This window comes from Dryobates pubescens, chromosome 11 (assembly GCF_014839835.1).
Source record: "Dryobates pubescens isolate bDryPub1 chromosome 11, bDryPub1.pri, whole genome shotgun sequence".
Taxonomy (NCBI): domain Eukaryota; kingdom Metazoa; phylum Chordata; class Aves; order Piciformes; family Picidae; genus Dryobates; species Dryobates pubescens.
This window is the reverse complement of record NC_071622.1, coordinates 14,234,374-14,260,895: the sequence shown is the minus strand read 5'-3', so window position 1 is coordinate 14,260,895 and position 26,522 is coordinate 14,234,374. Positions and strand designations below refer to the sequence as shown.

General features: G+C 43.8%; 1 protein-coding gene across 1 annotated transcript in view; it reads right to left on the bottom strand.

Annotated features, from left to right (window-relative positions):
• The window catches only part of HMCN1 (hemicentin 1), a 207,908-nt gene that overhangs the window by 159,749 nt on the left and 21,637 nt on the right, over nucleotides 1-26,522 (bottom strand). The window contains exons 2-4 of the mRNA XM_009902656.2: nucleotides 12,574-12,644; nucleotides 7,732-7,890; nucleotides 7,096-7,218 (exon numbers count right to left, since the gene is read on the bottom strand). Coding sequence (XP_009900958.2) covers nucleotides 7,096-7,218; nucleotides 7,732-7,890; nucleotides 12,574-12,644 — 353 coding nt within the window. The remainder of the gene's footprint in view (nucleotides 1-7,095; nucleotides 7,219-7,731; nucleotides 7,891-12,573; nucleotides 12,645-26,522) is intronic.

Genomic DNA, 26,522 nt, shown 5'->3' with positions numbered 1-26,522 from the left:
AGCTGTACATTGACTAAGCTGCTGAGGGTTCTGTCCTCACTCTTCTGTTTTCAGGCTGTGCAATTACTTTGCATAACAAACAAGTTGCTACCTGAGCAACAAGTTGCTACTTTAGCCACACCACCTTAACCTATCTACACTCCTTAACCAAAAAGGGATCAACATCACATTTCTGCCTCACAGGAGTGTTATGTGAACACATACCATCAGGGAAGTACTTGAATTCTACAGCAACTACTGTAAACCTTAGCTAAAATTCCAGTTTATTAATTGTATGCAGGCTGGCTGATGAACCTGAGGCTACCTAAGGATTCTTTTAGAATAGAAATTGTCCTTAAAACAGAATGCAGCATCCCATGGCAAAATCACGGTGTGCAGCGGCCATTTCGGGAAGTAGAAAGCTTTGGCTTTAACCCAACTATATCTCAGAAGATACTGAGAGCAAGTAAGGGCTTTAAATTCAGAGTGGAACCCAACTTCAGCTTTTGGGAGTTTTTCAAGTACAGAAATGAAAATGGAAGGCAACAGCATGACCCAGCTGTCTGAAGCCTGCAGTGACTTGTTTCTATAGTAATTTTTTTCCCCAAAGTTCAATAGGCAGTTCTGGGAGAGCCATTTCCCAACCCTTCCATTCCAAAGAGATTTGCAATACTGCTGTAACATGGGGTTGGAAGTAGATATTTTTGTTAATCTTCCCTTTGAGATCCTTACAAAAAGCCCCCAAAACAACAGCAGCTTTTGTTGTTCTGCCAAAGTGTGACTTGATGAATATTAGTCAAGGAGGAAAGGAAAATATAGAAATAATTTATAACTCTTCCCCAGAGAATTTGCTCTTGCAACCTGCCCTGCTGTCAGGTCATTTCTTGGAATGCATACTGAAACCTGGAAAATCTATGGAGCATGGTCTCTATTCCCAGTTGTTTACCCTGGGTCTCAAGAACATTTCTCAGTCAAAGCAACAGGATTTGAAGTTAACTGTTTCTTTGCTGAACTATGTGTAGGTTCATGCTTCCACCCAAAAAGGAAAGTATTCTAATAATGCTTTTAAAGGCACATCTGAAAACATGACTGAGAGAGTGCATGTGAAAATTAGACTATGAAAATAACTCATAAATTATGCAGAACTGTAATTACACAACTGAAAACTTTCTTAGTGTTGACTCTCAAGCTCTTCAAAGTTGGGAAACACAAGAATTAAGCCTGCCTGCTTTCAACTGTCTTGCAAACATCCTTTTGTAGTTGCTTTATGGCCATCCTTATGTACACGATGACAGTTTATTTTTACTGAGAACCCAAGTTCCTTATAAAACAGAGAAAGGACAGCTGTGACTACTTTTTTTTCTTTGTTTGGCATTCACTGTACAAAACTGATCTTATGAGTAGAAGCATACTCCCCAAGGCAGCATTCAGCTGCTTCTCTCATGAAAACATTCCTTTTTTTTCTATGAAATTGGATGTTGACTGTTTGGGATGGAGGGAGAAGGAAAGGCAAGCAGCAGGGCTAGGCAAGGAACCTTAATTCTAAGCTGTCATTTTGAGCTTTTGACTTTGTCAGCTTCAGTGGAGTGGTCTTTTACATTTTTAACAGAATGAAACTAAGTTTTAAATTACTTCCTCATGTAGCACCAGAATTTCACTGTCCCCTGTACTCAGCACTGGTGAGACTGCACCTCAAATACTTGGCTCAGTTTTGGGGTCCTCCATCCAAGAAGGACAATGACGGACCAGAGCATGTCCAAAGAAGGTCTTTTCTCCCAAGGAACAAGTAATAGGACAAGAGGAAATGGCTTCAGGTTGTGCCAAGGGAGATTCAGGTTGGACATGGGCAAAAATGTCTTTCCTGGAAGTGTTGTCAAGCCCTGGAACAGGCTACCCAAAGAAGTGGTGGAGTCCCCATCCCTGGGGAGATTTAAAAATCATGTAGATGTGGTGCTGAGGAACATGGTTTAGTGGTGGACTTGGTAGGGTTTCATTAATGGTTGGACTCAACAATCTTAGGTCTTTTCCAGCCTAAGCAATTCTGTCACTGTCGAAGCACACACTTGGTTTGTACACACTCGGGACCTTTAGGCCAAGCCAGGCAGGAGTATCTACTAGGTAGCTGACCTCTGTGAGGACCAACAGCCAGGAGAAATATGCTCTTCCAGTTAGTTTTAGACATTTCTGTTCACAGCAAAGCATTCACAAGCATGAAGAACTCTGACTCTATTCCAGAACCACATAATCTTACAGACATTAACCTTCTGCACCTTCCTGACCAGAATGATCCCTTTTGCACCATTCCTTTGAACATGCTGTTTTCAGTCCCTTCCCAGTCGCCTCTCATTCACATCATCACTTTTATTCACAGGCTTCTGACACAAATTCCAAACTCCTCGTTTTTTTCCCCCTATCTGATCCATGTTTCAAGTCACTCAACAACACCCGCTTCCTTTTCCCACCAAAAGTCAACACCATTCCTCTGGTCTCCTTCACAGTCAGTCTCCGTTCTCCTCTCATCAATGTTCTCTATATGAAACATCCATTTCTACTCACTTAAAAAATCAGGAAGAAAGCTTCATTTTTAAGCAGTCTATGGAAAATTTCCTCTTCTTACAGGAAGGTTAGAATATGAAAAATCAAGTAGGTGTTTAATATTGAAAGAAATGGAAAACCACTACTCACTAGCTCAGTCCTTGCAAACTCCCAGCTTTAGCCATACTGCTCAGTCCAAATCCTCAGACACAGTCATGACTCATTTTTACCACAAACAATCAAAAAGACCTGGAGGCATGATCTGAACCACTAATTAATCTCCACTAGTTTTAAGCTGTACCAAATTCATACTGCACTGATCACCATTATTCTTCTTAACACCAGTTCTGGCATCAGTACAAACCTTTGGGCATCAGAATCAGTTACAGGAATTTCCTTAGAACACTCCATTATGAGGGGAAGCAGTAAGTGTGGTGTAATACAGCTCCAAGTCAAAATTAGACCCTTCTGGAAAAATACAAATAAAACTGGATATGGTTAGGAAAATACGGAATCTGTTCCTAAATGCTTTGATAGAACAAGGAGAGCAACTTTTCAAATACACTGGAGACAAAATGAGAATGGTAACACTCCTTGAGATGGAAGGACATTGCATTTAGAAACTGTTCAGGAAGATAAAAACCTCTGAAGTTGAGAGCCGCTTGAAAAATCTCAAATTGAAGACTAAATGAATTTCTGGGTGGTATTCACAAGTTGTTAAGAGTAATAGAACTTCCAACCCAGAATCTGAACAGTAAGCTTTTCCTTTTCAAGGATGCTGATCACCAGGGCTATGAAGATGCTGAGGGGCCTGAAGCATCTCTGTGAGGAGGAAAGGCTGAGAGCCCTGGGGCTGTTTAACCTGAAGAAGAGCCATCTGAGAGGGGATCTGATCATTGCTGATCAACAGCTAAAGGGTGGGATGCAAGAGGATGGGGCCAGACTCTCCTCAATGGTGCCCAGTGACAGGACAAGGGACACTGGGCACAACTGGAAGCCAGAAGGTTCCACCTAAACACAGGGAAACAAGTTTTGCTGTGATGGTGCCTGAGCCCTGGAGAGGTTGGGGAGCCTCCTTCTGTGGAGAGATTCCAAACCCACCTGCATATTATGGTCCTGGGTATGCTGCTGTTGGTTACCTGCTTTAGCAAGGGGTTTGGTTCAGATGGTCCTAGAGGTCCCTTCCAACCTCAACATACTGGCACTCTGTGAAATACTCTCCTTCCCTCCCAGACCTGGAATCAGATGACTAACCAAACTGTACCCATTAGGACAAAAATATATTTGGCCTTTTCCTATTAGAAACCTGTTCTGGTTTTTAAGTACAGAGTTACTTCTGGAGCATCTTGAAGAATTTTAGATAATAAAAACAGAACTTGTACCATGGACTTAAAGAATATTCTTATTAGTCTAATGCATAGAAACCATGGCAAATATCCTCTCACTGTTAGAAGAGCTTCATTCACCAAGTAAGCAGAGATAGATCTTTAGTTCACACTCTCTTGGACAGAACCCAACACAATTTTGTCAATCCAGAATAACTGTGACCAAGTTAACTGTGGTAGTTTGGATCATAACATCTTGTTGAGAAGTGAAAAAAAGACAGTAAGTTCTCTTAGTCATTTCAGTATCACATGCTTTGGCTATGTCTCAAGTATTGTTTTGTTGTTTCCTTGTAGCTAGCTTATGATATTGCTTCATTCTCTACTTAATGCACAAAGGGCAAACATGAGAGCAATGGTTTGAAACTTTATACACTAAAAATAGCTTTGTTTGGGTTTTTTGGGGGTAGAACAATCAAGAATGTTTTAACAAAGCAAGACATTGGTTTGGCAGGGTATCCCCAGTCAGGGACTTTGGAGCTCTTTCCTAAGCTACAATTCAGTGTTAGCTGTCTCTAGGCCCAAAGCAGCGAATAAGTTTTAGCATTTCTTCTTTACATATCATTGACATCTCAGATTAAAAGGAGGGCAAGTTTTTTTTCTGTTGAACCTTGCCTAAAGTATACTCCATATATGGTGTAGATTTCTGCTACATCTCCTCTTCATTTGCATCCACCTATTGGTGAATACATTCCTTGAAAAGAGGATTTCTGATCCAGAACTGAGATCCGCAGTGAAGATCTTATTTGGGATGACAGCGTTTTGGTAAACTCCTTCCCACAGTCCCTTAGCCCAGACACAGCTTTATGCAAGGTCATAAAATTGTTCCAGAGTCTGGGGTTTAATGCAAATTGTTCAGCAGTTATTCAGAAAGTGATTTGAAGATGTTGTATTTAACCTAATTGACTTCTCACAGCCTATGGTCACTGTAAGGAGATCACAGAATCATAGAATTGTTTTGCTTGGAAAAGACCTCAAAGATCATTGAGTTCAACTGTAAACCTAACACTACTGTAGCCACTAAAGCACGTCCTGAAGTGCCATGTCTGAGATGCAAGAACAGCACCTACTGATACCATCACTTGTTGATACCAGTCTCTGGCTCTGGTGCAGGCCATGGGCTGTCTAGCCTGCAGATGAACAGCAAAGGAAATGCTGAGATGAAGTGCAAAGAAGGTGAAAATGGCTACTGAAACCTATTTAAAACCTTACCCAGAACTGAAAGACAGATATAATCACCCCAGCAGAAGTCAGCATTCTTAGAAATGGGAATGTGCCAAGAAACTCAGAAAGCAGAAGCAGGCAGCTGACAGCATATGCCAGCTCTGCTTAAGAACTCTAGCACCTACAAGTGGTGTTTTCTGCTCTTTTTTACCTTCCCAAAGTAGAAGAAAACAAACTAACATTATTAAAAACCTTACCTAAAACTTCTGCCCAGTCAAAGAGCATTTCCAATTGGCAGTAGCACCATCCCTTCTGTATTAAGGCATTTCATGGAGTTTTACCTTCCATACACAAACAGCAAAATACAGTTGGGAACTGCACAGTCCCAACGGCTCAGTCCTTCTCTGACTTTTAACCTATCCAATTGTGGAGGATAAATCCTCTGGAAGTTTCTCCTTTTGATCACCTTCACATCATTGCCAGTACCTTAGAACAACTCCAGTAAGAACTTCATTTTTTCTAGGGAACAACAGTAGAGAACTGTGATTTATCTCCATCTTTTGTCATTAACCAAATTCTAAGAAAGAAAGAAAAAGGAACACACCAAAGTAATTTTTTATCTAAAACCTCTACCAGGGAGTCAAAGGAAAATGTTTACAACATTTATAAACAGTTCCAGCTCCCCAGATCACTAACATGTGATTTCAGCTCTCTCCAAGTTATTTTCTCATGCACTACTGGAGTTTCATTTCTGCCTAAGACTCACTGGAGTCTTCAAAGAAAATAGTCACTCAAGGCTGTGGTTCACTAATCACAATGTAGGTCAGCAGAGCTGTCAAAAGCATTGGAACAGCAACCTCAGTTAAAGTTACCACAGTTATCATTGGAAAGCCGCTACACCATACCCATTTGTCCTCATGATGAGGGTCAGGGCTGGGCCAGCCACTACACAGACTATCTCCATGAAGCCCTCTGTCTTCCCAGAGGGAAGAGAAAGGGAAGAAGGGAGAGAGACTGATGGGGTGGGAAAGAAACTAAACCAGCTGGGATGGAAAGAAAAACAATCCAATGGAATAGAGAGACAGAGACACAAACCAACATGGAACCCAAACCCTGATGGCAATGACAGCACCACTGATGCTGGGGGCAGGCACTGGGCAAGCCCCAGATCGAGAACTGGATTCAGAAACACACAGATGAGGATCCAAGGCAGAATGGACAGAGTCCTGCTAGGATGCCAGCCATTTAAGAAGAGGTTTGCCCTGGTAATCCCTCAGCTTTCTCCTGAAGCTGCCATCCATGGGATGCAATCCCTTGGTGGGCAGTTGAGAGTCACCCATCCTGTTTGATCCTCCCTGCAGATGCCACCTCTGACTTCCTGCCCTCCAACATGGGGCACAAGCTGTGGCAGTGCCCTTGGTGTGCAGAGGGTGGTCTAAGGCAGAGCCTTTCTGCCCCCCAGCCCTTGGCAGAAATTCTCTCCCCACCAGCTTCTCCCTGCTAGAAGCAGCCCCTGGCTGTCCAAACCTCCCTGAACTTCAGAAAGTGCCTCACTGAGCAGAGACTGAGCTGAGAACCCAAATCCCTGAACAGAGCTGGTTCTGGTCTAGCTAAACCAAGATGGTCCACAATGCGAGGAACATTTTTGTCCAGGCTAATTAGCAATCTTTTGCTTGCTAACATACTGTGCATTTCAAGCTGATACCAACTCTCATTCAATAAAGCCACTGGCATACTGCTCAAAACTTCTCCTTATTTTCAAGGCCCTGGCAGAGGCAGAGGGAAGTTGGTGAGGTTCTGTTTAGATATGGTAATTCACACTTTCCTAACATAAATAAAAGTCACAGAATTGCACTCTGACATAGCAGGTGGAAAAAAGAAGGAAGGAAAAGGCAGAACAGAATCCACACACCAACAATAGAACATTTAAAATTGCGCCTTACACTCTCTAACCCACAAACAAGTCACACAAAGATGTAGAGTATAAACCTCTGCCTTGCTCTATTTCTGTACTGCAGAGTACAAGTAAAGTTACCTCATTAACTTGTTTCTTGTCCAGGTGAAAAACTTGACCAGAACTCGTTGAGGCAATTTCTTCATAGACCTTGTAACCAATATGATTCCTGTCGTCGCAGTCTCCAGTCAGCACAAACACTACCTGTGTTAAAGAGAAATAAATAACCACTGCCAGGCAAACGCTGCAGAGACAGCACTAAGGCACAGCAACAAAAGAACTGTATCACTGGGTGTGGTATTACTGTTCATAAGGGCAGCCACACTGCACTCACTGCTGCTGGAAAAACAGTGAAGAAGAAAAGCAGGCAAGACTCATGTTAGGAATTATAACTATATATCAGCACTTACACTTCACACAGTACTCATTTCACAGCAATCCAGCAACATCCACACCAGTGGTAAGCTGACTACTAACAGACGGTAGAGGTTTTGGTTGCACTCTTTAATTCACAACATCAAAAGTAATATTCCTCTTAATATTTCTCTTAACCAGATCAGTTAACTCTGTTTCAGTAAAAGTGTTCCCTAGAATGACAGCACTATGGTCCCTTCTATAAAAGGATATCCCCAAGTTTCCCACAGAAGAATTTTTCCATACTGAGAACACAGGGCACTAAGCACCTAAGCCATCTCAGAAAGTGAATGTCCTCCATACCTGTGATTGCTTCTGTTGAATGAGTTGAAGCACTTCATGGGCAAGTCTGTAGTCTTTAGATCGTGCATCAGTAAACACATAGATGAAAGAACCAGGCAAAGAAATTTCTAGAGCAATCTTTATTGCCCCAATGCTCATCTCTGGACAGTCTCCACCACCCTGTTGACAATGAAAAGGAAAGCAAAGCATTTTTCTAAGAAAAAAGAATGTAACAAATAAGTTCCTTTCTTTAGGGATGCTCAGAATAGATACTCATTGCATGGCACTGTCACAGACTCACACAAGCAGCAACTGCAATAATTCCTTAGGGAAGCTGAAAATCAAGGAAAGGGTTGTGGTTAGCACTGAAAATGGTTGGTGTCCCGGTCACTCTTATCTTTTCTGGTAGCACCATGTTTTGTTTAGCTCCAGCTCTTGTGACAGCTCCATTTCCTATAGTCACACGCTCCCTCACTGGCTGACAATTTAATTGCTCTGGTAGTATACAGCAGTCATGGGAGGTCATGGCCACATACACAGATGGGAAATGATCTCAGCCAAGTAGTGATAAGCTCCAGGACCTTTGGATACCAGACTTGCAAGAACTTGACCTAGACTTCACATGGCAGGACAGCCAGTGCAGAGAGCTCAGCAGAGGGGCACAGGTGATGAGTTCACAGTACTGCTAAACAAACAGCTGGATGGCTGGAGGTTGTTCAGACCATGTGTTCACGCAAAACTCTTCCAAGTATCACTTTAGTCAACTTTATATAAAAAGATCAGTTAAGAAGGAAATACTGTTATATAACAGTTCACTTTAACTTACAGAAAAATTAAAACCTTACCCAGACAGAACTGCCCAAAGAGCTGAACATGAACTGTAAAACCTGCCTCTACACACCAGCACATCTCTTCACTTTCGTGACTGGACAGGTAGGCAAAGGCAAACATCATGAAATTCAGCCCAGTAAGTGTAGGGTCCTGCACCTGGACAGGAATAAGCCCCTGCACCAGTACAGGTGAAGGGTGACCTGCTAGATAGTAGTTCCAGAGTGAAGGACCTCAGAGTCCTGGATAATACGTTATCCATGGGACAGCAATGTGCCCTGGTAGCCAAGGCCAATAGTATACTTGGGTGCATTAAGAAGTGTGTCCAGCAGCTGAAGGAAGGTTCTCCTCCCCATCTACTCAACCCTAGTTAAACCACATCTGGAATTTGGTGTCCAGTTCTAGCCTCCCTAGTTCAAGACAGACAGGAAAGAGCCCAGTGGTGGCTACAAAGATGCTGAGAGGCCTAGAACATCTCTTTGAAGAGGAATGGCTGAGAGACCTGGGGCTGTTAAGCCTGAAGAAGAGCAGACTGAGAGGGGAGCTGACTGATAGCTAAAGGGTGGAAGACAAGAGGATGGTGCCCAGTGACAGGAGAAGGGACAACAGGCATAAACTGGAACCTAGAAGTCTTCATCTGTGGGGGTGCTGCAGCCATAGAGCAGGCACCCAGAGAGGCTGTGGTGTCTCCTTCTCTGGAAAGATGCCAAACCCACCTGGACATTGTGAATCTGGGCAAGCTGCTGTGAGTGCCCCTGCTTTAGCAGGAGGGCTGGACTGGATGATCCCCAGAGGTTCCTTCAACCCCCACCTTTTCTGTAGAGGGCACTACTGAGCTAAATGGTTATACTGTGAACAAGCATGACCATTTTTATTCTAACAGAAGAGGGGTAGCAACAAATTAGAACGATGAAACAGAAATAGATTGGCTTTATTAAAACAAAAAAAAAAAAAGACATTTTTCCTTTAAATGTTTCCTGCCTTTCTTTCCAAATTACAATTAAATATGGTTACAATTACCTCTGGAAAGCCAGAGGTGAGTAAAGCTCAGCAAGTCTCATTTTCCATTCATTCTGGACAGGCACACAGCAATGCAGGCTGTTAGCTCAGCTCAGCTGTGCCAGGGAAATTTCACAGGTCTACATTTTGTATCTGTCTAACTATTTACTTAAATGGCATTGTACCCACCTACAACTGGATATCCAATGGATTTAGTATCTGATTTAAAGTGTTATTAGAATATTGGTTTAAGTTTTTGCACTGAGAAATACTCAAATGTCCTTTTCATAACTGTGGATGCCAGTGTATTGGCATCTGTATCATAGGATCATTGACTCTGAAACTACATGAATATACTGTAAGAGATTTGCAGATAGACAAGATTTAAACACATTGCTTATGAAAATGAGTAATCACTGTGAAAGATGAATCTTTCATGAGAACACAGAAAAAATCTGCTCAGCTCTTAGAAACACTCAGAAACCAGTGCTGCCCAAGTGCAGATTACCATCATGCTGTCTGTGAGAGTACTAGACAGTTATTCACTGATGAAACACAGGCAGAAGGGGACTACAAGAAAACCGAGGAGGGGCTTTTTACAACTGCCTGTGGAGATGAGGGGCAATGGCTTTGAGCTGGAAGAGGGGAGATTTAGGCTGGAGATTAGGAAGAAGTTATTTCCAGTGAGGGTGGTGAGACACTGGAACAGGTTGCCCAGGGAAGCTGTGGATGCCCCCTCCCTGAGGGTGTTCAAAGCCAGGCTGGAAGAGGACTGGAACAACCTGGTCTAGAGGAAAGTGTCCCTGTCCATGGCAGGGAAGTTGGAACTAGATGATCTTTACGGTCCCTTACAAGCTAAACCATTCTATGATCAACTTAGGAGTCAAAAGAGTACTTCCTTTGTCACTGTGAATGTAGAATGAACAAGGCCAAGTTTCTTCAGCAAAATGTATCCAGACTGATTTTACTTGATGTCACATAACAGCCAAAAGCCTGTTTCTAATGCCCAGTCATCCTGTGACCACATGAATTTAGTTGGTAAACAAGAGCTGGGCTTACCCTGATGTCCACGAAGAACAATTTTGCAGTGTTCCTGGAGAGCATGTTTTCATCTAATGTATTTTGTACATAAGACTCCTTACAATAATTTATCTTTGCCTGAATTTTAGCTTTGTTCATTAATGATAAATAAACATACCTTAAAATTCTACTACCTCCACAATATTCATTCTTGCATTTTTTAACTTTCTGGGAAAAATACTAATAGTAATTAGGTAGGGAAGTGTTCACATTTTCTGAAAGCATTCACATCCACTGCAGGATGATCAATTAGTCCTTTTCTAATCACTTCTTTAATTCATATTTTGGCCCTTCACCAATGCAATGAATGAATTAAAGTCAGTGACAGACTTAATTTAGACAAATAAGCACATCTTGAAAGTAATTACAAAACATGCAACCCATCAGGAGAAAAGAAATCTTGAATTCCTTAGACAGCAACTTTTAAACAACTTGCTTGTCAATGAAGACCTTCAAATTCTCCAGGAGTTTACCTCAATCACACACCTTGTAGAAAGAACTTCAATTACTTTCTGGTACAGCTATTCAAAAAACCCAAAAATGAGTATTGGAACAATGTTTAAAGGTTTAATTTCCCTGTGAAGGAGAAAAGCAGAATGGCTGGCATCTTCTGTCTCCTTGAATATTTACTGTTGCTTGCTCCAAATGTAGTCTTTCTGCCAACTTTTAAACTGCTTATTCTTCCCAAACTATCGCTACTGGTTTGCAAACAATCCTTTATTATGGAGATTACCCCACATGGCAGTTTCTCAGGGAGAGGCTGACTGGCACTACTGACTCCAGCAAGGCGCTCCACAGGTCAGCAGCATTTTGCTTGATTAAAAAACCAAGACAATAGGATCATATTTTCTTTCAGTAAGGGTAACTCTATTCCAGTATTTCACTTTCTTTCCATCACACAATCCAGATGTCATTTCTGGTTCGTTCTCTCCAAGGGAAGTCCACCAAGGGAGACACGCTGCTGTGCTAGTTCAAAAACCGCCACTTGTCTCCTGAGCACAGCTACAGATGCAATTCAAGAGTGCTTCAACCAGCCAGATGCCTTTGAATCAGTAGGTGCCAAGTGACACGTGGCAGTGAGGGCAGTACATAAGTAATACCTCATGGGTCTTAGAGTCCTTTTGTACCTATCTTAATTAAAGCTAATGAAGTATTTTCATGGGAAGAAAGTTCCAGAACACAAACAGTTCATAAAAGCTTCTGTGAACAAGTGGTAAGACAACTGAGTGTAAAATAAATGTTAGCATTACCTAACTATTCTTTCTTGTGCCATTGAACTGAGCCCCCATATAATGATGCACACTAAGACAAAGTAATTAATCATGATCATAAATTAAGATGACCAGATAACACATGGGTGGCAGTTTGTGCAGGTAAAATGACAGATTCATATTCACAGATTGCATCAGGTTGGAAGGGACCCTCAAAGGTCATCTTGTCCCTGAAGTCAGCAGGGACACCTCCAACTAAATCAGGCTGCCCAGAGTCACATCAAGTCTAATCTTGAATGTGTCCAGAGTTGGGAGATATTGCCCACATCCCTGTTCCAGTATTTCACCACTCTCATTGTAAAGAACTTCCTCCTGACGTCCAACCTAAATCTACCCTCCTCCAGTTTCAAACCACTGCTGCTCATCCTAGCCCTACAAGTCCTTCTAAAAAGTCCCTCCCCAGCCTTCCTGTAGGTCCCCTTCAGATATCAAAATGCAGCTATTAGGTCTCTCTGGAGCCTTCTCTTCTCCAAGCTGAACAGCCCCAATTCTTTCAGCCTGCCTTCATAGGAGAGGTGCTCCAGCCCTCTGATCATGTTTAAGGCCCTCCTCTGGATGGCTCCAGCAGGTCCATGGTCTACCTCCCAGTGACTCATTGTAAAAGAAACATTAACATGAGAGGAAAGATTAGAGGGAAGAAGCGTGGTCTTTGCTAGAACCACAGAAAGAACAAACAAGTACTCACCTGAACATAAAGTTCTCTGAGTTCAAACTGAAATTTCTTGGGATCTGTGGTTATTGTCACTGGACCAATTTCTAGGATGAAAAGAATTGGAAAGTATGAGGAAAACACAAAGTTACTACAAGAAAACTTGAGAAGCTGACTGTTTCAGAGTCATAAAAATCTGGTACCAATAAAAAAATTAATTTGGAAGTGTTTAACAGAAAGGAATAATTGAGAATGATGTACTCGGCACAGAAATCTGACTCTGAATCTAGTAACACTAGATTTGCACAGGCCAGTGGGCACAAACTGGAATCCAGAAGATTCTACCTCAACAGGAAGGAAAACAACTGTCCTGTGAGGGTGCTGAAGCCCTGGATCAGTCTACCCAGAGAGGCTGTGGAGTCTCCTTCTCTGGAGAGATTCCAAACCCACCTGGACATTGTGATCCTGGGCAACCTGCTGTGGGTAACCCTGTTTTAGCAGGGGGTTGGATTAGATGATCCTCAGAGGTCTCTTCCAATCCCAATAGCACTCAGTGTTAACTCTGTTCTAGTATTACCAACTTCTAGATATCTTAAACATTTATAGGTGCATAAAGCATTCTGTGAAACTACACTGAGAACTGGCAGGACACCCAGCTGTTTTCCTGCAGCTATGGTTTCCTGCTGAGTGTACCTTCCTGCTAAGTTAAACTTCATGGTCTTGGCACCCATACATTTCATTCTATTCCTGCCCTGTCCTTGTGCCAGTCATGGGCATTCATTGAGCTCAGTACGCTGGGTCAGGGTGCTGAGCCAAAGCTGAAAAAATAAACAGGCACAAAAAGGGAGCAGGTGAGATTTATGCTAGCTTAGTGCCCCTAACCACTCATAAAGAAACCAGTTGAGCACAGGCATACAAAAAGGGGGACAATTCCACTGTCAGGGTAAAAGAAAAGCCTGAAGCTGCAGTACTGCCAGTTTACCACAGCTTTAGCCGACATGAAGTGCTGCCTCAGCAGCCCAAACACTGTGTTCCAAGCCCTACATAAGTTAATACTTACTTATCTTATAGAATTGAGATATTCCTCTCCTTTAAACTGTGCAAAGTTTGATTTCACTGGAATTCCAACAACAGTCATCACTAAAGTCTACAGTAATCACACACATTTGCCTGGGGGGCTCTGTTAATAAGTGCCTTTGCTAAGTGGAGCTGCTCAGCTGTGTGAAAGTCCCCCAGGAGATCACACAAAACCTTTCTGAGAATATTCCAGTGCCTTGAGTTTGGGTTTTTTTATGGCTGTGAGTCATTCATCTATAAATGTTATTTACTAAAATGCTATACCAGCATCAAAAAAGCCATCACAGGGACTTACCATTCTTCCACAAATTCCCTCCTGCCATCCTCTAGCACTCCACCTGTGACCATTTTCCTCTGGGTACTCTTTCAGTATGTGCCTCTAATAAAACTAACTCCAAAATCTTTTGTTTCAAATCCATCCCCTGCCAACCATTGTTCCAAAGGATAGAAGAGACTGGGGTTTATACATCTAGCAAACCCACCAGATCCATTATTCCCTGACAGCTGAGGGATTGCACTTTTCAATCCCTGAGCAGTAAATTCCTTGGAAAGATTCTCTCCCTGTAAAGTAACAGTCTGAAAAGCAGCATGACTTCAGCTCAGCTAAACCAGCACACCCAGTTTCAATTGGATGAGGGTTTGGCCTTGCTTCTCTGCAGGCTGTGAGGGCCCTCTCCAGCAGGACATGGATGCCAAGACCCAGCCCTCGCCAGGACGCGGCAGGATCATGCCAAGGCTCTGGCTGCCCTCTGCTGTGAGTTCAGTAAAGAGCAGATCTTTGAGATGACACCTAGATTAGAGGTGGGAAAGGCAACATGGCCTGGTCAGCATCAAGTAGAGAGCCATCTGTCATCAAGATAGAACTGAGACCTTCACAGGAATAAAAGATTAATGTGTCAGTACTCAGAATAGGTTCTGGAGTCTGAGAAAAGCAGTGAAGGCACAACTTGGTTCTCTTGTGCATCTTTAAAGGCCATAACCACTCAGCTCACAGATCTAACTACACATTGGTCCACACCCAAAACTACCCAAAGTCGCAGTAACTGCTTGCAGAAGTCAAGCACAGAAGTAGGACATTCCTCAAATCAAACACAGTGGCAAGCATATCACTCTCAATACACAAGATTTAGTCAGAAACTAGATCCTGCAAACACACCAAGCAAAGCAGACAAAACCCCCCAACATTTCTTGGGTTTTTTTAAACTTCATTGGTTGCTTAGGCAAATACATGGAATACTCTAACAGCCCATTAGAGCACTCTGACTATAGAGTCCCCTAAGATGTTAGTGCTGATGCTGAGATATGAATCCATTTTAAGCAGCAATACTGAAATTTCGGGGCTACTTTGTTAGGCAGGTCTTCAAAGTACTCATTATTCCAAAGCAGTCCTCAGGCCTCTAGAGATGATGGTTCTGGGCTCCCCAGTTCAAGAGTGACAGGAAACTAGTGGAGAGAGTCCAGTGGAGGCTACAAAGATGCTGATGGGGCTGGAATGTCTTGGTGAGGAGGACAGGCTGAGAGACCTGGGGTTGTTTAGCCTCAAAAAGAGCAGCCCGAAAGGGGATCTGATCAATGCTCAGGAAGAGCTAAAGGGTGGGGGGCAAGAGAATGGGGACAGACAACGGTATCCAGTGACAGGGCAAGGGGCAATGGGCACAAACTGGAACCCAGCAAGTTCCATCTGAGCATGAGGAGACAGTTCTTTGGTGTGTAGATGATGGAGCTCTGAAGCAGGCTGCCTGGAGAGGTTGTGGAGTCTCCTTATCTGGAGAAATTCCAAACCCACCTGGACATTGTGAGAAGAGGAGACTCAGGGGTGACCTTATCACTCTCTACAACTACCTGAAGGGAGGTTGTAGACAGATGGATGATGGTCTCTTCTCCCAGGCAGCCAGTACCAGAACAAGAGGACACAGTCTTAGGCTGCACCAGGGGAGGCTTAGGTTGGATGTGAGGAAGAAGTTCTACACAGAGAGAATGATTGCCCATTGGAATGGGCTGCCTGGGGAGGTGGTGGAGTTGCCATCATTGGAGGTGTTCAGGAGGAGACTTGATGGGGTGCTTGGTGCCATGGGTTAGTTGTTTAGGTGGGTTGGATTGGTTGATGGGTTGGACGTGATGATCTTGAAGGTCTCTTCCAACCCAGTTTATTCTAGTCTAGTCTATCCTGAGGAACCTGCTCTGGATGACCCTGCTTTAGCAGGGCAGTTGGACTGAATGATTCCCAGAGGTCCCTTCCCACCCTCACCATGCTGGGATTCTGTACACTGAAATTACGGAGCTCAACCTAACCACTCTAGTATTTGATCTTGTACCTAAGCAATTAAATATGACGCCATAAAACTGAGTCTCCGTCCATTCAACAGAGAGCAATAACCTCAATACTTCCTTTCTGGAACAAATCCGATACCAACCATCTCTTTTGTAAATAAGAAGTCCCCAGTGACTCAGAAACTCACCATTCTGAAAGGCCATGCTGGTTTTCCATGGCTTTCTGCACACACCTCAAACGGCTGCATGTGTCTATGCAAGCTGAATAGCAAAAGCACATTGGGAAAACCATAAATTACCCACTGAACCACAATCACACATCATTACCACTGAGGGAGGGTGGTCGCAAATTTGGCAGTCCCTTAATCCTGACCGTATACAGCCTCTGCACCAAATGTCTCTTTTGGACAGCTGGATGCTTTAGGAGATTTGGCAAAGGAATATGGAAGCAATCTGCCTACCTCTCATCAACTCAGAACATTGAATTTGTTTGCTCTGGAAAAAAAAAAAAAAGGCTCTAATTGATACTTGGTAGCTGGAGGAATTTTGGCACAGATGCTAAGTCCTGCAGAGTGCTCTCACCCACAGAATTTTTCCTTCTAATCCAGAGCAAGGATAGTTCCCTGATTCAAAACCATATCCAAGATAATAAACAGAAAACAAAATACGGCCCTAAAATGTCCCCACACCTCTGGATACTTCCAAAGAGCACAGACACTTCAGAAGGGGCACACTAGGAGTGTAGTATGAAAAAGAATCTACAGGTCAAACTAACCAGGCGAGTCACTTGTATCCTCAGGCTGTAAAATAAATGTCTGATTTTCACACCATTTTGAGAGATTCTGGTTTACTGACTTCACTGGGAATACAAGTATGGCAAAGGGCCAGGGATGAAAGAAGGGAGTATTTTGGATGCTGCAAATGGGAATTAGGTGGCGGCAGTCTGGCATACATTTCTAACGTGTGTCAAAACTTCTCTCTTGAGAGGTACTTCTGATGGTGGGAGAAAATACAAATCCCACAGTGGGCATGGCTGCACACATCCATTTCAAGAGTCATCCCAGTTAAAACACTTCCCATCTTGCCTTTCCATCTTTGCATCCAGTGCTGCTTCCTCTGTGGCAGTTTAGCCAATTTTCAGGATCAGAAGTCTATAGAATGAAGTCAATGGAATGAAGCTGGAGGTGGGGAGATTCAGGCTGGACATGAGGAGGAAGTTCTTCACCATGAGAGTGGTGAAGCCCTGGAAGGTGGTTGGGGCCCTGTCCCTAGAGGTGTTTAAGACCAGGCTGGATGAGGCTCTGGCCAGCCTGATCTAGTGTGGATAGGTATCCCTGCCCATGGCAGGGGGTTGGAACTAGATGATCCTTGTGGCCCCTTCCAACCCTGACTGGTACTATGATACTACTACTATGATAATATGGGTTTCATAGACACCACTGCCTGCCCATGTTTTATTTATAAATATAAACATAGTTTTTGGTATCAGATGTGTCTTCCAGTCCTGTTTTGTGTATTTACTCTTGAATACTTCCACCTGCACAAGTGAAGAATGATAAAGGATTGGGCCTGATCAGCTGGGACAGCTAAAATGCCTAAGCCAGGCCTGCTGCCAAGAGAAATCAGTGTGTGATGATTCCCCAGGAACTGTTTACTACCAGTGCTGAGCACTGAGCTTCATCTGATTTAAGGCTCTTCTCAAGCTTCCTTCTCTGCATCCAATTCATCGTAAAGCTCTGCTTATAGTTCTTTTGAAGAGCTTTGGGAGTAGCTACCTTCCAAGGATTAAGAAAATACAACTAATGACAGAGGTATTCCCAGCCAGCCTCCAGCCAGCTTTCCTAAGGGCACATAATCGGAAACCTTTAATTTCCTAACAGCAAATTGGGTCCTATACATTAGAACTTCTCCCCACTACAGGTCACTCATGAGCTGCCATCAGAAATGTTTCACAGTACTCTCTTGACCTTTTCAGCACCAGAGTCTAACATCATGGGTGCAACTAAATCAAAGAACAATACTTTCAAGGGCCACCTCAAAAGACAGTGAAATGTCTTTACTCCTCAAATAGGTGACAAACATATCCATACAGATAGAGAAGATTCTTTTTTACCATTATGTTCTAAAAGCTGCTTCACATTTGACTGACATTTCTTTAGTAGACTACTAAACCCAAGCAGCTGACACAGAAAATACAAGCTAGATATACTTGGGGTGGTAAGACACTGGGCCAGATAGCCCAGTGAGGTGACAGATGCCCCATCCCTGAAAACACTGCAGGTCAGGTTGCTTGGGGTTCTGAGCAACCTGTTCTAGTTGCGTATGTCCATTGGGGGGTGAACTAGATGGTCTTTGAAGGTCCTTTCCAACCCAAACCATTCTATGGTTCTGTGAGTATCGCTTAACCACCACCTCAAAAAAGCAGCAAACTTAAAGCCTTCTACTGAGGTATGAAAGCTCCGACAAAAGATGATGGGTGCTGTGTGGATGAAGATCTCGCTGATGTCTTCCAGATGCAGTGCTGGAGATGCTTCCTGCAACAAGTACCCCGAAGTCAATGCACATGCCACTGGAGCAACCCTTCCAATGGACTCAGAGAGCACTGGAGTAAGCCAAGGTGCTTAGTGCTAGAACATGGAGCAAGTGAATTCAAGTTTCTCCCTGAAGGATGTTCTCTCAAGACTTGGTTGCTTTTAGCTTTCAGACTCTAACCTGGCTATAATTAAATTTTTAAGAGCCCAAAAACTTTCAGTGAGCAGCTTTTACCAGATTCTTAACCAGGCAGGCAAAAGTCAAATAAACCCCATAAGCTCACACTGCATTAATGCAGTCATCTCTTTCTCTTTTTAAGAGCTTTCAGCCCCATGACTTTTGACTATTAACCTCAATATGCAAACTTCAGCTTAAGGAGACAAGCAACCAGGAGTTGGCTGCACACAGTTTTCCTTTAGTTAGCTACCCAAAAACCAGAGAGAAGCCCCCCGCAAAGCACTGCTAAGGTGCCTAACCCAGCTTTAGTGGAGCATCATAACACAAAGAGGAGCATGGGCATCAGGTGGAGGGAGGGGATTCTGCCCCTGTGCTCTGCTGAGACCCCACCTACAGTGCTGGGGCCAGCTCTGGAGTCCTCTGCACAGCAGACACATGGAGCTGTTGGAAGGGGGTCACAGCAATGCTGGGAGGGCTGGAAGCCCTCTGCTGTGAAGCTGGGCTGAGAGCATTGGGGTTGTTCAGCCTGGAGAAAAGAATGTTCCAGAGACACCTTAGAGCAGCTTTCCAGTATTTGAAGGGGATACAGGAGATTTGGAGAGGAACTTTTTACGAAAGCATGGTGTGATGGGACATAGGGCAATGGCTTCAAACTGGAAGAAATTTGATTTAGATTAGACATCAGGAGGAAATTTTCCCCCCTGAGGGTGGTGAGGCACTGGAACAGGTTGCCAAGGGAAACTGTGGAGGATTCAAACCTGGAAATGTCCTAAGCCAGGTTGGATTGGGCTGGTCTAGTAGGAGGTGTTCTTGACCATGGCAGTGGAGATGGAACTAGACTATCTTTAAAGTCCCTTCCAACCCAAACCATTCTAGGATTGTATGATTACTGAAGCTCCATCCTCATGGATGGTGACAGTCATCGCTCTTGTACTTCAAATTCTTCACTAGTCACCTCAGGCCAGTGGCCAAAGCCTGGCTGAAACTCAGGGACCAAAGATTTAACAGCAGTTGTACTGAAAATGTGCCTTGGTATAGTATAAAGTTTTTTTTCCTTTCTGGGGACAAGACACACACAGACTCCTGGCATCTGCAGGACAGCCACTTTCCTCCTCCATCCCTTGCTTCTTTGAACAGCCCTGTAGGTCTGTTCTCATCAAGGGGCCAGCAGCCATCACTTCTGAAATGGTTTTGGCCTTCTCTAGCCAGAACTCAATGGACAATTGCCCGAATCACAGCACACACAGCTGGCAACTCAGTTGACAGTCCCTAAGGGAGGCCATGGAAATCACATGAGTCTGTTATGACTAGGTGGTCCCTCATATGCAAGATTTGAGAAAGGAAGGATGTTCAGAATTTCTGCCCATGCTCTTCTGCACCTCCTCTATGAACAGAGTTTTGGTTTTACACTTGTCCATTGAGTACTGCCAAGAGTACAGAAGTTCAGCCTGCTGCTTTTTCCCCCTAAAGAGACAAAGCACCAGCAGACACAAGAAAAACAAACAATCAAACAAACATTTATGGATGTGATACAAGCAGCTTTGACTGATTTCTTCCCTGGGTCTCCAGTAAAGAATGAAGAGCTGATAAAGACTGCAGCCACAGCCTCTGTACTGTACAGCGTGGGAGCAGCATGCCGTCACTGAGGCTGGCTCCCAGCTCCCGCTCAACATCCGAAAAGGTCATCAGAGTCCCTCTGGTTTTGTTTATTTCCCCTTGTTAACAAAATCTGAACCCAGTAAGCTTCAGTTCATAATGCTCTTTACATTCTTTCTCCATTCTGAACTCCAGTTCAGGCCAGGCCTATTTCTGTCTCATCTTCTGCTCTGTGTATTTTGGCACTGCTCCTTCAACACTTTTAACAGTGCTGGATGAAGAACTGACACTACAGAACAGGGCAGGAATTCATGGAACCACAGATTTTACAGTGCTCTTCGGTCATTAATAACCTTAACGCCTTGAACTCTAATCAAATACTATGCAAAACTCCATTTTTCATTCAACATTTCATTCCAAAGGAACTTGTTTCCTGCAGTATCTAGCAGAGCTTCGTTCTGAGCTGCTGCCCACACCACAGCGGGCGGGGAACAGCCGAGCTCCACCATCGGGAGCCTCTTGGCACTGCAGGTTGCCACAGGCTGGCCCATAAGGCTCCTTCACTTCCTTCACTGAACTCTGGCTCCCACCGTGTCCCCAGATGTATCTCACAGTAGGAGGGATCCAGAGGCTGTCTCACAACTTTTGTTTTTCCAGGATAGATGAATCCAATTACAAAGCCTAATTAAAAGCTTCTGCTGCTTGAAAGATAATATTCACAGATTACTTCCTTCAAAGAGACTCTGAAGATCCTTGGAAAGGGCTACCTTACTGAAGCCAAGTCAGGTTTTGGGTCATGAGACATAACCAAAACTAAAAAAGCAACTGGCTGTCTTGCGCTGAAACTGCACCCATACTGCTTTCATGAAGGGTATGGAATTACTAATGCACTCAGCACCCACCTCTGCACAAAACCAGACCCCATCAGCAAATGACGTTACCAACAGCAACTTAAGTACCCTGAGAGTGGGACAACCCAGAGCTGCTCAGTCCACAATGATGAGAAATACTCTATGTGCACACTTTGCAACATAAAGCACTAGCCCACGTCAGGAACAGTACTTAACATGTGTAATTACTACCCAGTTATTAATAAACCAGGAGTCAATGTTTTTGTGGAGGAGCCATTCTCCAAACAAGCTTTATAGAGACCACAACACTAAGCAGTTGGTGCTTAAATATGCCAAGAGACTATGGAAACAAGAACTTTGCAGATTAATGCTATGCTGTTCTTTACCAAGCTTATGTACTGGTCATGCCTTCACATGGCAAAAAACCCTGTGTTTTTAAAAATCCTAGGTGAATTATGGTGTGTTATATTTAAATGGTCCTGTTGGGGTCTTTCTGAGAAAGGGGAGTTATATGAGGTTCACAAAGGCCAAGCGCTGGGTCCTGCACTCAGGACACAACAGTTCCCTGCAATGCTCCAGGCCTGGGGTAGAGTGGCTGAAAAGCTTCCTGGAGGAAAAGAACCCGGGGGTGCTGGTTGACTATGGGCTGAAGACGAGCCAGCATGTGCCTAGGTGCACAAGAAGGCCAACAGCATCCTGGCCTGGATCAGCAATAGTGTGGCCAGCAGGACTAAAGAAGTGACTGCCCCCCTGTACTCAGCACTGGTGAGGACACACCTCAAATACTGAGTTCAATTTTGGGGCCTCACTCCAAGAAGGACATTGAGGTGCTGGAGCATGTCCAGAGAAGGACAACAAACTTAGTGAAGGGTCAGGAGAACAAGTATAGTGAGGAGCAGCCGTTTGGAGAAGACTCAAGGGAGACCTTCTGGTTCTCTACAACTCACTGAAAGGAGGTTGGAGCCAGGTGGCAGTCAGTCTCTTCTCCCAAGGAACAAGCGATAGGACAAGAGGAAACGGCCTGAAATTGTGCCAGGAGAGGTTTAGATTGGACATTAGGAAGACTTTCTTCCCCAAAAGGGTTGTCAAGGCCTGAACAGGCTGCCCAAAGCAGTGGCAAAGTCCCCATCCCTGGAGGTATTCAAAAGCCATATAGATATGGTGCTGAAGGGCATGGTTTAGTGGTGACCTGGCATGCTAGGTTAACAATTGTACTTGAGCTTAGTCTTTTCCAAACTTAATGATCCTATGATTCTGACCTAGGACAAGGGAGATCTGTTAGATACAAATCTCATACACAGCACAGTAAGCTTTAGGGTTATTTTCCTTCATAAAGGACAAGACAAGCACAAGAAAGACTGGCCTAGAATTCTTTAAGATACTAGATACAATCCTTGAAAAATTATTTAAGCTTTATTTAAAGTCATTTAAACTTAAACATGCAAACTAGCCCTAAAGAAAAAGGTAGTGAGACTGACCACAGAACTACACCTGCATAATTAAAACATAACTCAGTAATGTATTCTCAGTTTTCATACCAAGGCACCTGCAGCCTTCCAGTAACTCAAAGGGGCCTACAAGAAAGCCAGGAAGGAACTTTTTACAAGGGCTTATAGTGATAGGATGAGAGGTAATCGATTGAAACTTGAGGAGGGCAAATCTAGACTGGAGATTAGGAAGCAATTCTTTACAGTGAGGGTGGTGAGACACAGGAACAGGTTGCCCAAGGAGATTGTGGATGACCTCTCCCTGGAAGTGTTCAAGTCCAAACTGGATGAGGCCTTAAAAAAATATGGTCTAGTGGAAGGTGTCCCTGTCCATGGTAGGGGGTTGGAACTGGATGATCTTTGAGATCCCCTTCCAACTCAAACCATTCTATGAAAGAAAGGAAAATTATTTCTTTTAGAAACTTTCAGAAGAATAAATCAAGTGTCCATGAGATGACATACTGTGTGTGCATCTATATACATACATGTCCGTGAACGTATCAAACATTTTGTGAGGCGAATGAACATTTCCAAGCGTAACAGAAATAAAGTAATCTGAGGCCAGCTGCTAGGAGAAAGAAGTAGTGTCACATTCAGTACAAAACTATTAGTATTCTTTATAAGAGTACTCTGCTATTAAAAATGCATCTGCTTTCTTTACAAGTGGATGACAGAGGTTTATTGATTTCACTTAAAACAGGACCCAGGCTCCAGCTACCCTCCGAGCACTACACTATAAAATGAATTGCTCAAGGATTGCCAGTATAAAACCATTATATAGCCAAACCATCCCTTTTAGCCATTATAACTGTAAATTCAACTCTCCATGCATCATTTCACATAAATGTCCACTGCACAAAACTATCCCATATGCAGCTGACAGAACATGGCAGATAACACTGTCTGTAGACACTGAGTGTGCACTCCAACAATACCCGCTTGTGAACATCACACCCAGGCCTCTAACAGCAGTTCAATGGTGTCTCAAATACCACTGTGAATAAAGAAATTTCAATTAGCTTAAGTCAAAGCATCTGTTTAAAGACCATAAAATCCCAGAATCCCAGCATGGTGGGGCTGGAAGGGATCTCTGGAGATCATCTAGTTCAACACCCCTGCTAAAGCAGGGTCACCCACAGAAGGTTGCCCAGGACCACAATGTCCAGATGGGTATGAAATCACTCCAGAGAAGGAGACTCCACAACCTCTCTGGGCAGCCTGCTCCAGGGCTCAAGCACCCTCACTTCAAAGAAGCTTCTCCTCCTGTTCAGATGGAACCTCCTGGGTTCCAGTTTGTGATTGATGCCCCTTGACCTGTCACTGGGCACTACTCACAGGAGTCTGGCCCCATCCTCTTGACCCCACTCTTTATCTACTGATCAGCATTGATCTGATCCCCTCTCAGGCTGCTTTCCTCCAGGCTAAACAGCCCCAGGTCTCAACCTTTCCTCCTCACAGAGGTGCTCCAGCCCTCTCTGCATCTTTGTAGCCTTCATTGGACTCTCTCCAGTAGTTTTCTGTCTCTATTGATGTGGGGAAGCCTCGAACTGGACCCAGTACCACAGATGTGGCTTCACCCGGGCGAAGCAGGAAGAATCTTCTTCACCTTGCTGGCTACATTCTTCTCAATATACCCCATTAGATGTTACAAAAAGGTCAGTTCCTGGTGGTGCTTCTCTGACAGAGCCAGTCTGGCCAGGAGAGGACACTGAAACAGTTCACTTCTATTTTCACAAATATGTGGTTTGGATTGAAATGTCAGTACAAAAAGACAGCTCCAGCAAGCTTTTCATGGCCAGATAAGCCTCTCAAAACTTTCATCAGAGTACTGTTTACTTTGGTAACTGGTGAGTCAGCTGGAAGCAGCTCTCTCCCATCCCTTAACATTTGCCTGTATCATCTGTAACTGTGTGATTTTCTAAAAGGCACCAACAAAAACATTTTTAAGTAGCAGAAATCATTCAGCAAGGGACAAACTTATTGCAGAACTATTGGGAACCAAGCCTGAGAAACTCAAGTGGCCACCTCAGGGTAGGGGGAAAGGAGTCACACAGCCAGGCTGAGGAGATTCTCCACAGCTGCCAAAATAACTCGGTCATGACAATGGCCTTTCTGTGGTCCAAACCAGTGAAAATGCCTTGCAGTGAGCAGTAGCAAGCAAAGGCCCCCATGGTAGTGGTTTGCATCAGCCCCACAGCCAACTCTCCTGACTGGCACACCACAGTCACCAAAAGTTTAGCTGCTGGGTGTCATTTAATAATCACATGGGAAGCAACAAAATGTTCTTCTTCCTGCTGCCCTACTAAGCTGAAGGGCATTGCTGGTGTCTCCACAAAACAGACATAAACACAAAGATATCATAAACTGTATTGATTAAAACTGCATAGACTATCGATATTTTTGACTCCATGGCATTAAAATAAAGACTTTCAGCTTCAGAATCATAGATTCATTTTCATTGGAAGAGACCAACAAGTCCAACCATTAACTCAGCACTGCCAGGTCACCACTAAACCATGTCCCTCAGCATCACATCTACATGGCTTTTGAATACCTCCAGGGATGGGGACTCTGCCACTGCTCTGGGCAGCCTGTTCCAGGCCTTGACAACCCTTTTGGGGAAGAAAGTCTTCCTAATGTCCAATCTAAACCTCTCCTGGCACAATTTCAGGCCGTTTCTTCTTGCCTTTTGTTCCTTGGGAGAAGAGACTGACTCCCATCTTGCTCCAGCCTCCTTTCAGGTAGTTGCAAAGAGCAAGAAGGTCTCTCCACTTGTCGGTCCTTCCCGCCCTCTGAGCAGGTAGACTAAGGGCTTTTGCTGGCTACTAGCAGTACAACGGCACAGTATCTTCACTCCCTGTATAAGCAGCTTCCAAGTAGAGGAGGCAGCCAAACCTACAGGTTTGAGTGTTCAGTAGTTTTTAGGAAGCCGCAAAAATATTCAATTCTCCCTAGTACTGGGTGATAGAACTAAAGGAAATGGCCTGAAATTGTGCCAGGGGAAGTTTAGGTTGTATATCAGGAAAAAACTCTTTCCTGCAAGAGTGATCAGGCATTGTAAGAGGCTGCCCAAGGAGGTGGTGGAGAATTCAAGAAATGCATAGACATAGGGCTCTGGGACATGGTTTAATGGCCATGGTGGTGTTGGGATGATGGTTGGACTCAATGATCTTGGAGGCCTTTTCCAGCTGAAACAATTGTACGATTCTCTGCTAATATTATCTGTGGATTATCAACAGACCTGGCTCAGGACAAACCCAGAACTAAGCACCAGGAGTCTTTTACAATAAGCTAATTTAGTGCCACAAAGAACAAAAATAAGACAGATACACTAAGGGTACAGTGCCTGCCCTGCCACTTGACCTGCAACAGTACTGAGATGCCATCTACAAGTCCCAGAAGTGGCATTATTCTTCTTTTCTCTAGCAACTTACAAACACTTTTTTTTGCCAGCTCTTCTACACATGCAATAACTCCAGGCAGTTCATGGCAAGAAGATTCATGAGAGCTTAACTGGGCAGCTACTAATCCATGCAGATCCAGCCATGCTTTATCTGCAGTCTGCAGCTCAGTGCAGGGGGCTGCAGTCAGCACACTGGCAGCAGCAGAAGTCCAGACTGTGCAGATTGCTATTTGCCCTCTGCAAGGCTCACAGCCCTGGCACTGACTGCAGTGATGTTACACAGGCATACCAGCAGTGGCAGAAGGGCAGGTTAATGGCTATAAGAAAGCTGCTTCATGGCTTTGGAAGGAGAAAATGGAAAATCATGAGAGTATTTCTGCTCCTGCTGTAGGTTTGAATGTTCGGTCTGGTTTAGGAAGCTGTGAAAGGGAGGGAAATGTTAAGTATTATCTGTGGATTATAAAATTCCACTGAGTTTTACTAGTGCAAAAATGCAAGCATGCTCCAAACTAATTCAGAAAGCAGATGTGAGGAGGGAAGGAGGAGAAAAATAAATAAATAAATGAGAACATTAACTTTTTTTACCCTAAA